Source organism: Aptenodytes patagonicus, chromosome 1, assembly GCF_965638725.1.
Source record: "Aptenodytes patagonicus chromosome 1, bAptPat1.pri.cur, whole genome shotgun sequence".
NCBI lineage: Eukaryota > Metazoa > Chordata > Aves > Sphenisciformes > Spheniscidae > Aptenodytes > Aptenodytes patagonicus.
Genome location: NC_134949.1, coordinates 9,739,694 through 9,755,284, shown reverse-complemented (window position 1 = coordinate 9,755,284; position 15,591 = coordinate 9,739,694). Strand labels below are relative to the sequence as shown.

General features: G+C 39.2%; 1 protein-coding gene across 1 annotated transcript in view; it reads right to left on the bottom strand.

The window, feature by feature from the left end:
• The window catches only part of SEMA3E (semaphorin 3E), a 156,241-nt gene that overhangs the window by 27,974 nt on the left and 112,676 nt on the right, over nucleotides 1-15,591 (bottom strand). Inside the window, exons 6-9 of the mRNA XM_076359316.1 lie at nucleotides 9,813-9,932; nucleotides 7,613-7,755; nucleotides 1,599-1,713; nucleotides 1,187-1,256 (exon numbers count right to left, since the gene is read on the bottom strand). Coding sequence (XP_076215431.1) covers nucleotides 1,187-1,256; nucleotides 1,599-1,713; nucleotides 7,613-7,755; nucleotides 9,813-9,932 — 448 coding nt within the window. The remainder of the gene's footprint in view (nucleotides 1-1,186; nucleotides 1,257-1,598; nucleotides 1,714-7,612; nucleotides 7,756-9,812; nucleotides 9,933-15,591) is intronic.

Here is a 15,591-nt window from a genome sequence, read left to right as displayed (position 1 = left end):
ATACCTATTGTTTCCTATATGCTTTTCTTATAACTGCTGTGTCCAATGTTCTTTACAAAGTCTTTAATGTATTTATATTTATAACATTTATCTGAGGAAGCTCTGTGTTGTTATCCCAAAATCTGAAGATGGTGAACACAGGCTCTAAATTATTTGTTTATAAACACAGAGAAAGCACAGTGAACTGAACTCAGGTATTATATATCTTTGATTAGTGGCTTAAATGGTTAACCATTTTTCTTCTTTAAGATTTTTCCTGTTGTTGTTACTTTGGAAAGATGGGAATCATCCAATGCTGACTGAAATGAAGAGAGGTCTTTTTACATTGAGTGGGAATGTTGGTTGGTGTTATTAGTTAGATCATCAAGATCACTCTATGTAGATCAATCCACATAGAAGTATCTTTTTTACTTTTAAGTTTTATTCACTTAGTTCCGGAGAAGCAATTCATTATTTTTTAAAGAAGCATCAGTGCTCTCTACAGAAATTATCTCTGAAGACTCCAGAAGGTGATCCAGATCGTTTTAATTAGGTGCCCACCTTTCTCTACTGGCATAGGGAGCCAGTAGGAAATGCTAGGTGCCTGCATCCCTAGAGGACCAGATCAGCCTTGCTTTACTCCAAAAAGTAAATATCTCCAATCAGGAGATGTGAAATAGTGGCAAAAGCACAGCTGCTTTTCTCTACCAGTTACATCCTAAATTAATAGTTGGATCTCCAAGAAACAGGTACTGTGTGCTTGCACTTGAACTAGACTGCAGTAGAAAAGGAGGCCACCAGCAACATCACAGCTGGTGTTTCAGGCTTCACTAAGAAGTTAGTAGGAATTTAAGCTGCTATCCACTTAAACTTGAACTACAGGGGAGCTCTTAAAGGAAGACAGGTGGCTCTGACAGGCTGTTCTTATAAGCATGCAGGAGTGCATATACTTTGACACTAGGAAATTTTCAAGCAGAAACATTTAATTAATTTATGATCCAGATAGACTGGATCACTGAATGAGACTTCAAGCCCTGAGTGTAACAGAGCAGTTTTTACATTAACAAGGAAGTCCACTGTGAATAGAACAGGGATTAAACTGTTTACTATATATTTGCTAAGGGATATTTATCATGCAGCTTCTATCTCTTCAATAGGCTGTTCAAACATTCCTCTATTGCTGCTATTATTTCTTCTAGTTGTTTACCTTGTAGTGTTGAAGAGGCCAAATATCACTGGATTTTTGTTATCACGAGTTTGCAGCAAAAACACATCCTCTGTAAAATTTAAATGCAACGTTATCGGTAGCAAACTACTTTTCTCAGCCCCAAAAGAGAAACTCCATTGCTTGTTAAAAGCGTAATCCTATTTTACTCATATATGCTATTTAATTTTATGAAGGTTTTAAAAGCAATCTTTAAAAGCAATGCAATAAGTAAAGGCATAATTGATGATAGTCAACTCCCTATGTATAGAACTTCATATACATTAGAAACAAAACACTAACAACCATTCCCTGTTAATGAATACAAGTAACATATTTGACAGTAAGATGTGTTATCATGGAAGTATATGTTTTGTATGATGGTTTTAAGTTTGTTGCAGTCTAGGATATTTACCTAATTCATCAAAATGCGTATCAATTCCGTTTCTCCCGGGCACAGAGCAAACTAGCCTTGTTTTGAGGAAAGTGCTCCATTTATTCACGAGCATTCGCTGGCCTCCCATATCATTCTGCATAGAAAGAAACAAATGCTGATGGTAATTTGAATGAGTAAGTCTAGAAGCACAAACATCTCTGCTGAATTAGCCACTCGTTGTATCTTTTAAAGTCAAAGGCATGCATTTTCAAACCACATGTCTATTACTAGTGTTATTTCTCTGGAGCCAATTTTCAAGTAGAATTGTGCTGATCAAGTCCAGGTCTCATTAAGAGCTGTGGTTTATAAGAATTTTTTAATTCTGTACCACATCCATGGATAGTTTTAACTATATAGCTGTTGTAAAGCTTTTTTATTTCTCTCTTTGTTAACTGGATGTACTGAGTACATCAGCAAAGTTTAGCTTTGCTTTAGGAGCTCAGTGCAGGGTTAGATCAACACATTTGGAAACTGAAGCCCTGAATCTATCTATAGAGCTTGTACGATGGGGCAAGTCTGAGGCAAGTGTCTACATGGTGTTCTAACAATTTCTCAACAACTTTAAATAATTCCTGCTTTGCTATGGCTGTCTCATCTTTTTCTTGCTATTGCAACTGTCAGACTGTCAAGAAAAGGGGGCATTTAGTACTACTTAGTAATCAGATTCTGTAACCTTTGGATAGCATCCTCAAAGCTCTGGCCTTATATTCAGGTAGACTATGTAACTGACTGTTGAAGGCTCTGTATTAGGCTTGCAAAACTCCTCTCACAACTTCATTCTAAACTACTGAAATTAATTGATTTCCTCAGCTTCACATGGAGATCTTAAAAAACCAGAGATCTGTTTTCTTCAGAAGAGTAGAAATATACAGAGTAGGTGCACCTCTGCCGCAAAACCTGTTACAGCTCAGATGAAAATGTAAAAGCTGGAGAAAAAACCCAGTTCTTGAATCACCAGCTAGCTATTTTTTGTATTCATTAAATCAAATTTGAATTATAGCATACGGCTGTGAAGTTAATGTCCAGATGATAAAGGATTTGGAGTTCTGGACAAGTGGAAGAGAGCCATGGCTAGAGAGAGGACATTCAGGTGGATGTATTTCAGACTAGAGGGAACTATTAAAATAATCTATTCATACATCTACCAGAACATAGGCCAAGGAATTCTACTTCAGATCTTGATGCAGGCTTGAATTCAGAAAGCCAACTGGCTTTGTGAACGTTAATGTCTTAGGCTACATTTTGGTACTTTGCATACTTCAGATGTTTTAAGTTATACATGAGTACTCCTTAAGAAATTTTAATAGTATGCTGGTGAGCATATGTGACATATACTATACATTGAGGTGACAGATTTTTAACTTGTATCTTGCTCTTTGCCCAATAGTTTTAGGAATGTATCCCCTACAGTTAGGACAGGGGATGCAATTTTTTTCAGAAACAAAATCAGATGCTAAGAAATAAACTTAGTAGTTTATTAGTCTTAGATGTAGTCCCAATGGGAATGGGAGAGCTCCTCTCATCAGTCTTACTGTAGTTCAATTAATAGAAAAGGAATGGACCCAAACTTCATCAGTTGTTCAGAGATGACCAATTATGGGCAGCTTAATCTGGGAGATCATATGTTAACAGTGCTCCTCTCCAGCAATTGCCCGAGACCTCCTTCCTGTGTGTGGGGCCAGGGAGCCAAAAACAGATGGGATCAACACACCAGGAGCGTGGCCTGAGTGGGAAAAGGGTAATTGTGCTGGGCAGTGGAGGGAAGCAAGGCCTTTCCTCGTGACTTTTCTGCTCCTTCTGGTAAACCTGATGCCTGGCTGTGATAATAATTTGTTGGACAATTCAATCCTTTGTTCTAGTTTCCTATCTGCACAATTTTCCTTAGTTGCTGTTGAGAAGAAGAGGAATGAGAGTTGAAATGAAAACATTAATTAGCTACTATTTATAAAGCACTCTATGGATGGATGACATTGCACCCCTCCTATCGTTCATGCATCAGAAAGAGGTTTTCAAAATTTACGTAATCACAGAATAGTTGAATTTGGCAGGTACCTCTGGAGATCGTCTAGGTCAAGTGCCCTGCTCAAAGTAAGTTGCTTTAAGCAAGTTGCTCAGCAAGTTGCTCAGACTCATGTCCAGTCAGTTTTGAATATCTCCAAGAATGGAGACTCTGGGCAACCTCTGTGTGCTGGTTTTGTCTGGGATAGAGTTAATTTTCTTCACAGTAGCTAGTATGGGGCTGTGTTTTGGATTTGTGCTAGAAAGAGTGTTGACAATACAGGGATGTTTTCATTATTGCTGAGCAGTGCTTACACACAGTCAAGAGCTTTTCTTCCTCTCACACCACCCCACGAGCAAGTAGGCTGGGGGTGCACAAGAAGTTGGGAGGGGACACAGGCAGGACAGCTGACCCCAACTGACCAAAGGGATATTCCACACCATGTGACGACATGCTCAGCATAGAAAGCTGGAGGAAGAAGAAGGAAAGGGGGGGGGACATTTGGAGTGGTAGCGTTTGTCTTCCCAAGTAACCGTTACACGTGATGGAGCCCTGCTTTCCTGGAGACGGCTGAACACCTGCCTGCTGATGGGAAGGAGTGAATGAATTCCTTGTTTTGCTTTGCTTGTGTGCGCAGCTTTTGCTTTACCTGTTAAACTGTCTTTATCTCAGCTCACGAGTTTTCTCCCTTTTACCCTTCTGATTCTTTCCCCCATCCCACCAGGGGGGGAGTGAGCGAGCGGCTGTGTGGTGCTTAGTTGCTGGCTGGGGTTAGACCATGACAGTCCTTTTTGGTGCCTAACGTGGGGCATGAAGGGTTTGAGATAACAACAGTTTTGATTGGAATGTGCTAGATCAAATTTATAGCTGTTACTGCTGTTTAGCTATTAATCGGCAGGCTCCTGTGCTTGCCATGGGGCTTGCTTGCCTTACTGTATGTTAAGAGTCTGGTGCTCGTTAATGGCTGCTATTCCCTTTCGCTGCTTGCTGTACTGCTGTACTGCTTATCATCCTACTCTGCTGTGCCTGGGAACATTCTGATAACAGCAATGGCGATGCGCCTGGGCTGGCAGATGGCCACAGCATTGCTGCTGTTTCTGTGCTGCTGTACTGGACAGGCTGGACTCCAGTGTGAACTCGAGTCGAAGGGACTGTGACCTGTGGATGAGTCCACGTGGGAGCAGGACACCCCGAAGCATCTGTGGCCATGGATAAGCCCGTGGCAGAGTAAGTACATCTCGAAGTGTCTGTGGCCATGGTTATGTCTGTGCCGCAGCAGGTATACCTCTGAAGGGATTGTGGTCCAAGGATAAGTCCATGCTGGAGAAGGTACATCTCAAAGCATCTGTGGCTGTGCATGAGGTCATGCTGGAGCACCTCAAAGCGTGTGGCTATGGATAAACCCACAACAGAGCAGGTACAACCCTGGAGGAACTGCAGCCATGGGTAAGGCCATGCTGGAGCAGGTTTACTTCTGAAGGGACTGTGGCTGTGGGTAAGGCCACACTGGAGCAGGTATATCTCTGAAGGCATTGTGGCCCATGCAGAAGGCCACGCTGGAACAGGTGCACCTCAAAGCGACTGTGGCTGTGGATAAGTCTATGCCGCAGCAGGTGTACCCCTGGAGAGACTGTGGCTCATAGATAAGGTTCCACTTGGAGCAGGTACGCCTCTAAGGGACTGCAGTCTGTGCATAAGTCCAAGCCAGACCAGGGGCAAAGGGAGGAGTTCATTGCAATGTTAAACCCGACGGTCTAGTCCAAAGGGACCAGGGGTGGAGATTGTAATGGAAATACCTGTCCTCGTTTCGGCAGGGATAGAGTTAATTTTCTTCCTAGTAGCTGGTACAGGGCTGTGGTTTGGATTTAGGATGAGAACAAAGTTGATAACACACCGATGTTTTAGTTGTTGCTGAGCGGTGCTTACACTAGTCAAGGACTTTTCAGCTTCCCATGCTCTACCGACTGAGAAGGCTGGAGGTGCACAAGAAGCTGGGAGGGGGCACAGCCAGGACAGCTGACCCCAACTGGCCACAGGGACATTCCATACCATGGGACGTCATGCTCAGTATATAACCTGGGGGAAAGCTGGCCGGGGGGGCCGCTGCTCGGGGACTGGCTGGGCATCAGTCGGTGGGTGGTGAGCAATTGCACTGTGCATCACTTGTTTTGTATATTCTATTATTATTATTATTATTATTTTATTTTATTTCATTTATTAAACTGTTTTTATCTCAACCCATGAGTTTTCTCACTTTTACTCTTCCTATTCTCTCCCCCATCCCACCAGAGGGGGAGAGTGAGCAAGCGGCTGTGGTGCTCAGTTGCCAGTTGAGGTTAAACCACGACAGTATCATTAAATTGTTGTAACCCATGATTTGAATTGCATGTTATAGGAATTACTATAGCAGGAACCACCTGAACCAATGGAGGACAAGCCTTACAAGAAGCAGTGCAAGTGCAGCAGTTACCTGACCTGAGCTGCCTTTGGTGCCCAGTAACTCCACACAGCACACCACCTCTCCTGTCCTGAGTGACCACCATAACAAATGGACCCCAAAGTCACGGACTAAATGAACTCAATGGACATTTTGTGGACATTTGAAAGACATTTTCCAGACATTTTACAGGGGTGGTCCATAAACTAAGGGAATGATATCTGTGTATTATATCAAAGGATGGGAAGGAGGGTGGTGGTTAATGAGGTTGTACTGGATAGTGTGGGATCTGAGCATGACGTAAATAGTATGGAATAAGGGGTGGAGACTGTGCTGGTTTTGTCTGGGATAGAGTTAATTTTCTTCACAGTAGCTAGTATGGGGCTATGTTTTGGATTTGTGCTAGAAAGAGTGTTGATAATACAGGGATGTTTTCATTAGTGCTGAGCAGTGCTTACACACAGTCAAGAGCTTTTCTTCCTCTCACACCACCCCACCAGCGAGTAGGCTTGGGGTGCACAAGAAGCTGGGAGGGGACACAGGCAGGACAGCTGACCCCAACTGACCAAAGGGATATTCCACACCATATGACATCATGCTCAGCATATAAAGCTGGAGGAAGAAGAAGGAAAGGGGGGATGTTTGGAATGATGGCGTTTGTCTTCCCAAGTAACCGTTACACATGATGGAGCCCTGCTTTCCTGGAGACGGCTGAACACCTGCCTGCCGATGGGAAGGAGTGAATGAATTCCTTGTTTTGCTTTGCTTGTGTGCGCGGCTTTTGCTTTACCTGTTAAACTGTCTTTATCTCAGCTCACGAGTTTTCTCCCTTTTACCCTTCTGATTCTCTCCCCCACCCCACTGGGGGGGAGTGAACGAGCAGCTGCGTGGTGCTTAGTTACCGGCTGGAGATAAACCACAACATTGTGTCGGTGTTCAACCACCTTGGCAGTAAAAAAATGTTTTCTTACATTCAGATAGAATCTCATGTGTTTCAATCAGTGCCCATTGCCTCTTGTCCTGTCCAGCTGGCTGCAAAAGGACGATAGGATAGCCATCGATCGTCCACAAATGCAGGTGAGTTGAGTTTCCTCCTTGGTGACAGAATAGGAAGGCAAGAGGGAATGTCAGAGAAGACTGGTGTCTGGGTTGGTCCTGTCACCAGGAACGTGAGGGGACGTCAATTTATGTCAGCTGTGAGAGCTGCCAATACTATGGGCGATGGAGCCTTGATCTGAATTGAGAATATGGATGGTAAGAGAGTCTTGTGGGCAACTGCTATTACTGTTACCACATATTAGCACAAAGAGCGATGGAGTTGAATAACAAGATTTCTGAACTTTGCCCTCCTCTCTCAGCAAAATTCGGCTTCAAGCCCAAATTTCAGATCGCTTTTGAATTTTCTAATGCTTGAGGCTGTTTAGATGTAGAGTTTTCATTCAGACCTATAACTTACTCTCACATACATTAACAGATGCCATATTTGCCTGGGGGAGAAGGGCCAAAGGAGCACGCTTTTTTTTTCATTTAGCTGGGGAATCAGAAAAAGGGTCTTACCGCACATACGCGTCCCACTCTGGTATATATGGCATGAGTGCTTGTCTCGGCCTCTAATGCTTTTTCAGTAAAGAAGAAATATACTTTGTTATCATCGTGGTCTTCATTGTCAGGAATCATGTATGAGCCAACAAATTTTGGTTCTTTAAAAGAAAACAAAAATGAATTGAATTCAAGTTTATTAAAACATTTTCTTATTTTTTCAGTCCTTAAAATCAGCTGGTAGCAAAGAAAAAAGTAAAATTAAAGAATCAGGGATCTGTCAGTCGGAGAGCTACCTAAGGGGAATAGGGTAATAGAAATAGGAAAAAAATCTTTTTTTTTTTGTGGGTGGGTATCTATAGAACATGTGGAATACATTTGGTGTCAAACTATTTTTATAGCTCCAATTCACAAATCAATATTCCTTTGTATGCATACAAGAAAAATACCTTTTTCCAGTCCCGTTCTCTGGGTTTTATATATTTTAATTTGGATTAAGCTAAAACCTGGCACTAATATTCACATAACAATCTCTGATCCCATACAAACCAGGTGTAGGAATGTCAACTTCGGACAAACAGCCTTTTAGATAAAGAAAAAGCTCTGGCAGTTCAGCTGATAGATGTTATATGAACATATATCTTCATAGACAGAAGATGTATTGTGTATCTTTGTCATGAAATAAAAACCTTCTAATTTTTTCCTGTGTGGTCATTTTGCTGCAAAGTTGAAACTTAAGTTCAGACTTCAGTCCATGCCTGTATACCTTTTAACCCCACACCAAGCAAAGCTGTGAATGATTTCATCTCACTGAATTGTAGCAAGGTTTTTACAAGTTCTTTAAATGAGAATGTCATTCATACAATTAGTATGATTTCTTAAGAAGCAGTGGGCAATGTAAATATTTTCTAACTACCTGTTCTCTAGGCAAAGTCATTGCATTTTAAGATATTGACACAGCACTTGCTAATTTTCTGAAGTGTTTTTAATATACATTTAAAAATATTCCCTTTCTGCAAATTTAAGTTTAGAGAACTCTATATTTAAAATAATGAAAAATTCCAGAGAGAAGAGAAGAGAAGAGAAGAGAAGAGAAGAGAAGAGAAGAGAAGAGAAGAGAAGAGAAGAGAAGAGAAGAGAAGAGAAGAGAAACTTCACTTGCAAATTTTGAATATCCACCTGATTGTTGCTACCCATATATCACCAGTCTAAACACTGAGTTCAGCAAAGCTCTAAGTATTGGACTTAAAGCATATCTAAGCATGTTCTAAACTTATATTTAAAAAAAAAAAAAAAATTCAAGTCTGAGGTCAGATTCATGTAGGAAGAAGTAAGCAGCAGAAGTATTTTCTCTCTTCTGATTTGGGACAAAACTGCCTTGAAATTAGAGGAGAAAACTTCTATGTCCTTTCACTGAAAAGATGATGCTCACCATATGAATCACCATAAAGGGCAATTATTGACTCTCCTTGCCAAGCATTAGCAGTGGCAATTATGTCGCTGTTATGATGAAACATTGCAATACTTTTGGTGCCAAACCAATCAACATTCTGACTCTCCATTTCACAGAAATTTCAACACTTTGAAATTCAGTTACATTTCACATTGAAGAGTATGAAACAATTTCTAAATTTCCCAGCGCATGGTTTCTCTCAATATTTTTATTGTGGAATATTTTAATTTTCTTCTTTAAAATTACCTGCTTTAACTTTTTATTTCATTTAACTATATGATCATTGTATGTTTATTATTTTGCGTTATTGCATAACATCTCTTTACTACACAACTTGGCAAAGATTGAGTTGTTTTATTGCAACATAACGACAAAATTATCTCACTTAGAAAAAAAGAGTACTGTGTTCTAATTAGAAGCTCCCATTGATTAAATAGAGAATTTTAAAATATTATTTAATTATATCTGGCATATCATGAAATAGTATAGAATATCCAGAGTATAAAAGCAAATTTAAAAGTGAAAAATGAAGGACTTAGAAGTTCCACTTGTTAAATTCAGTCTGTAATCAAAGTAAAGACTTCAATATGTTCCTCCTGGCAGGAGGTTCATGAAAAATTTCATGGAAAAAAGATAAGTTTAAACAAACTCATCTCCATATGAATATACCTATGCATGAACAATAACATTTTAATTTCTGGTTAAACAGAAATTCTCTAGTCATCTGAAACACCTCTGGTTCCATATTCTTCCTTCTTCCCATACCTTTCAACAGTCGCTCACTATCAGGTTCAGTTCGGAGATGGGCCATGCGATTCATGGTGCGAAATAGAGCAGCATCTCTTCCCCAGTAGTCACTGTAGAGACCAGTAAAAAGTTCACCACCTGCAGACCATAGATTAAAAAACAAAACCAAAACAAAACAATTTGGTAATGCTCTACTTATTAATTTAATTGCATATGACAGGAACCTGGCTTATTAGTATTTGCTCAAATTCAGGTAAGAGGACGAGTCAGAAGTTACATATAGTGTAAAAAGCATATGGACATTGTTCTTACCAGCACTGCAACATTTACAGTTGGAACAGCATGAGGGCAAGAATTTTAAATTTTATTCATGGGCTTGGCCTTGTTTTCAAAACTGACTTAATGACTTTGGGATAGATTCACACACAAAACATGAAGACATTAAATTAACATCTAACCACATCTGCCACAATAACAGCTGCCACATCAGGCACCTAAGTTCAAAGATCTCACTGTCATTCAGTTAGTGCCTGACCCTAGAGACACCTACCCTTTGTCGGCACCTGACTTGTCACCAGTGCAAAGACTCTGAGCAGTGGTTTGCTTCTGAGCACTTCCAGACGTGCCCTGCTCTTGCTAATGAGAAGCAATGAATTGCTTAGTCCCATAACTGGAAGGGACATGTTGGGTTTATGAGGAGCCAGAAAATTCCAGGAGCCAGAAGATGGGCTGAAAATGCATCAGCAAGTCTCAGAGGATACAGCGCTAAGGAAAGGAATAGTGATAGCTGCACCAAGCCTCTGATTTGGGCTACACTGCATGGATACAGCTCTAGGCTAAACCATACCTGAATCCACAGACTGGACCTCAAACAGGGGAGTGTTTCCTCAGAATAGTTATCAGATTGGGCTCTGTGCAAAACATGGCTGAAAAATAGATTCATTAGTGAAGCACATACTGAAAATACTGGAGGTCTGGATGCAGTTATCTTCCAGCTGGAGAAGTAAGAAGCAGTACCTGCTACCTTAGAAGTGATTTCTATAAACAAGCACGTTTTATTAGGCTGAGGGGGTTTTCCAGTCAGTCTACTGGAGCTGTTCCCTTTACCTGAAATAACTACAGTTTGGGTATAACTTGCTTGCTGAGGGGCTTAGGTGTTCAGTGGACAGAGAAAAAGAGCCTATTTTCCTCTGGTCCAGCAATAACTCATTTTCATATCCTTAAAATATTCACCAGAGTAGGGACAGAACTTGAGACCTCATCCATCTTGCACAACTGGTGATGAATATTTCCTGAAAAACTTATGGGAACAGCAATTGGGTCCCATTTTCAAAGGATTTAAGTGGCATTCACAAATTAAGCAAGCATAGGAAAATATTAGAAATAATATGTTGACTGCCAATAACTGTTGAAAATCTGTAGGTAGTTGGGTACAACTGGATCATACATATGTTCAAAAATCCAGCCTATCTCTATCTGACCCATCTAAAATTGTGATATCGGATATATTTTACTTTAGTGAAATACCAGCAATAATTCTACCTTATAGTTATGCCTAGGCAGAATTCCCCTTAACGGACCAAGCATTAAGAATAATATATTTCATATCCTTGTGGACTTAGATTAGAAATTTTTTAGGCCCAATTTAAGAAGCAGACAGTTATTGTCACTAGGTGGCATCCTTATGTTAGAAAATAACACAGCAGGAATTAAACTGCACAAGAAGAGGGAAATAAATTATTTCCAGTTCGTGGCTAATCTGAGTGGAGGTTTCAGTGACACGGCTTCCTATCCCCTAATCAAAACAAACATGACTCATCCATTCAAATAACATTTGCTGGCATTTATAAAGGATTATAGCAAAAGCAAGAATTTTGCTTGTTGGTCTCCCTCAGTGTGAATTCTGTTTTTCTTGAGAGATACATACGAATTGAATGGTACCATAAGTCTGAATAATGATTCTGAAAAGTTTATAGTTTGGCAGCTGGGGCTGGTTCAGAAACCTCTGCTGATTCAGAGCTGAGCGTAGTTTTGCCTTAGGCTTCACCATATAAAGAATGGATATTGCCTTGTAAAATACATGGTCATGATTTAATGTAAAATATTGGCAAGTGAAATGAAAAGTAAGTATAAATTATAGCATCAGTAGAAGTTAAGGTTACCCAAAACTAATAGAGAGCTTTATTTTTTAAACAATGCAGAGCTGCTTAAACAACAGAATTTGCCAGCGTCTGAATAATGTTCCAAACAATCTTCACAACCTTAATTAATGAGTTACATTAGTCATATATCCCCCTTTAAGAATTCCATTGGAAAAACATCTCAGACTGGCTGTTTTTTTTTTTAATTATGGTGATGTGTAATACAAAACATGACATTTTTTTCCTTTCAACACTGTAATGAATCTTGGAAAATGCATCAGTGCAGGGTAAATGATTCGTCTCATATTGCTAGTGATCAGGATTGACATTTATAAGTCCAGAAGTTCAGAAGTTTGGATATGAAGCTTATTCCTTCTGTTTGACATAGGTATAAAATGTTAGTGTAGGTAGCTAACCTGCTGGTATGGCATTTTACCATATACTAAGGAAGTTATCACCGATTTTATCTGTGAGATCCTGGGGGGAGAAAATGGAAGTTCCAGTCTTGGTTGGATATTATTCCATGAAAGATACAGAAATTAAATCTGATTTTTACCCTGAAGTGTTACTAAACTAAACGTAAGACAAGTATCAAGTGTGAGCAGACAGGTCACCTCGCCTAAGGAAAGTGATGAGACAATACTGACGAGTGTGACCGGTAAAGATCTCAGCACAAGAACATTCAACATAATTCTGAGATCTTTTGCACTTTTGACATTAAGAGGATCTTCTCTTTTCCTCTTCAATAGTCTTTTGCACATCCTTTAAATCCACGTTATAAATTTTGAACACTGCTAGGTTTTTACAGGTGCTGACTACCTGGCAAAGATTTCTATTCTTTTCTCCTCCATTGAAAATCTACTATTACATATCAGCTCACCCTTGTCTTGGTTGCAGGGTTTTATACTGCTGCACATCACACTGATAAACCAGTATCTTCCAATGAAAATCAGCCGAGCAATTTCACAGACCTTCACTACTCCACCCCTCTTCCAGTCTCACCTTAGCTTCACATGTATTTGACAAATTAATTGCTAAAATTTAAGTTTTAGCACAGCCTGATTAATCCTGCTAAAACATGAATAGAAACTTTCTTCTTTCCTTATTTAAACAAACAAAAAAAATCCCATGGAACTCAAAAACCAGTTTTAGCTCAAGTGATACGTGCATACTTTTTAGCTGGCATTCTTTTCAAGCAAACAAATACATCAAAGTTCAATTGGGACCACTGAAAAGATATCTTCATTTTTTGCCCTTCTCAGAGCAAAATATTAACAAAACCAAATACAAACTTTTTCTTCTGAAACCAAGAATTCCTAGATGACAACCCTTAAAGTAAAACAGATTGAAGCATGTGATTTAATTTTAAAAGCTTAATATATAGAAGGGATTTCTATAAATAGGCTGCTTCCACCTTCGAAGTGGGTTTCCTTCATTTGTTATTGGCATGTTTTGTGTACCTGCTTCAAACTGGAAGGTAATGCAAACATAAGTTATTATTCATCAGTAGTCCTTTTTGTGTAAAAGCCCCATTATATCACTTTCTACAAAGTGGACTAGCTCTGTTATGAATAAAGGAATAGAACATACTGAGTAGAACATAAGCAGCACCTTTTATGCATTTCTTTGACTGTCAGCCAGTTATTACTCACATGACAACTAAAATCAGAATACCAATTCTCTTTTTTAGCAAGTGATAATTTTCACAGTAGGAAAAAATGAAATTCAAAAGAAATTAGCTATTGCTGTTAAACTTCCTCTGTATATTTGTATTTTCTATCTGTCACTCAAGTATTCTGTCTTCTGTTTGGAGAGAAAATATATTTTAGTTCATTGTCTAGAGTAAAATAAAAGACACAAATACATGAAACTGTTTTAAAACTGTAAAATCAGAAAATATTATTGGAATGGATTCCCTGGATAGAAAAACTTATTCAAATGTGGTTTAGGTTTTTCACCACTTGCTTGTGATATATTGCAGGTAACAAAACATAGTCATAAACTAATTTCTCAGCTTCAAGAGTTAGTGTGGTCTATGTTAATTGGTGTGCATGATCTGATATCAAAAATAGTTTTGGCTATTGAAAGCAGATGGGAGAGTTCATTAGAAATAGACCTCCAAAAGTTTTATATGCTGTTTATCTAAACATACATTTTATTCAGCCTGTCTGCCATCCAACTTCTATTCTGTTTCCTGGTGCTGACAATAAATTGTTAAAAGCTAATTGTTCATAAATTGAGGAATTTATCACAAGCTACTTTACCACTGGTTCTGATAACCTGTAATAAAACTTACGACAGCATAGATATTTAGTTTTAAAGCCAAGTCACGAACTATTGTTTTCTTGGAGTGGGTATTTTAACTGGTGTGTTGAAATACAGGAAAAGATACAGAACAAGAGATTCTCTTTCTTCCTAAATTAATCTAGCTAAATCTGGTTCTAGTTAGTGATGGTGCAAATGATCTTACAAGATCAAGATTTTAAAAGCTTTTAAACTTTTATCAGTTATGTAAAGTTTCCTTGTTAGTCTAATCCTCACTGTTAGTCAATAGCCACGCTGGTGTAGGCTGCTGTGTTAATGTAAGTTGCAGAAGTGGAAGCAGGTTTTGAATTGTTTAGCTAGGAAGAAAAGGATGCTGGGATGTGAGAGCCTTTGCTAACAGGTTTGCATAAAACCTTTTCAAGGACATGCAGATTGGCTGAACCTACATGGGAAAGTGGAGGCAACTCTGGGGTGCAGCCTCCAAAGGCACACTGACTCCATACCAGGAGGGGATTTCACTTTCTAAGAAAACTGAAGTGCTTGAAGAAGAAGGGAACCTCCAAGCATTGGAGGAAAGACTGGAAGACCAGTCCTGGAGGGTGCACGGTGTAGTTGTCATCTCCTGTCATGGAGTCATGGCCACCATGAGCTTGAATCAGGGCTCGGCTGAATGAAGGAGCATCCCTTCCTTCAGAGTACACTTGGCGTTAGAGGTCTCAGTCTCATTTTCAAGTGTCAATTAAAAGACTCTTTAATATTCACTGTGTTTGCATCTGTGTCTTCTACCTTTTTCAAATGGATACCTACAGAGATAAAGGATATACATTCTGGAGTCTAAGGAGCAGCATTAATTCTGTTTATTCTGTAAGCTGTGTGTCTCTGATTAGTAGAAGTTAGTAGAAGACAGTAGAATACATGGAAATACAAACTTCTTTAGGATATTTTTCATAAGTGTTGGAAGTGTTTAATTCCCATAATATAAAAAATATAAAAGCATAAATAAAATAATAAATTCTTTGAAGAATTTTGTTAAGCTTTTAAAATATCATTCTATGATCACTTGAAATTGTAGCATTCCCAATGGAGGCCTAGAAAAACAGCCTTTAAATACCTTTCTCGGGTCATATTGGTTTTGATGAAGGGGTGAAAGTTTGTCTGGTTTTTGGTGTTGTATCAGTGATCTGATAAAAATGTATTTTCTCCTGTTAATCTTGCCACATTACAGAATTGTTAGCTTTGTGAGATTGATTTTATATGTCTTTGTCAGTGGATGTCCAAGACTCTGATCAACATTTATCAGGGAAGGGCTTATTTAATGGATTTCTCTTTCAGATAAAACTGTGAGGATCCATAGGACCTCCCATAATCCAGGCAAACTAATGAATAGGCCA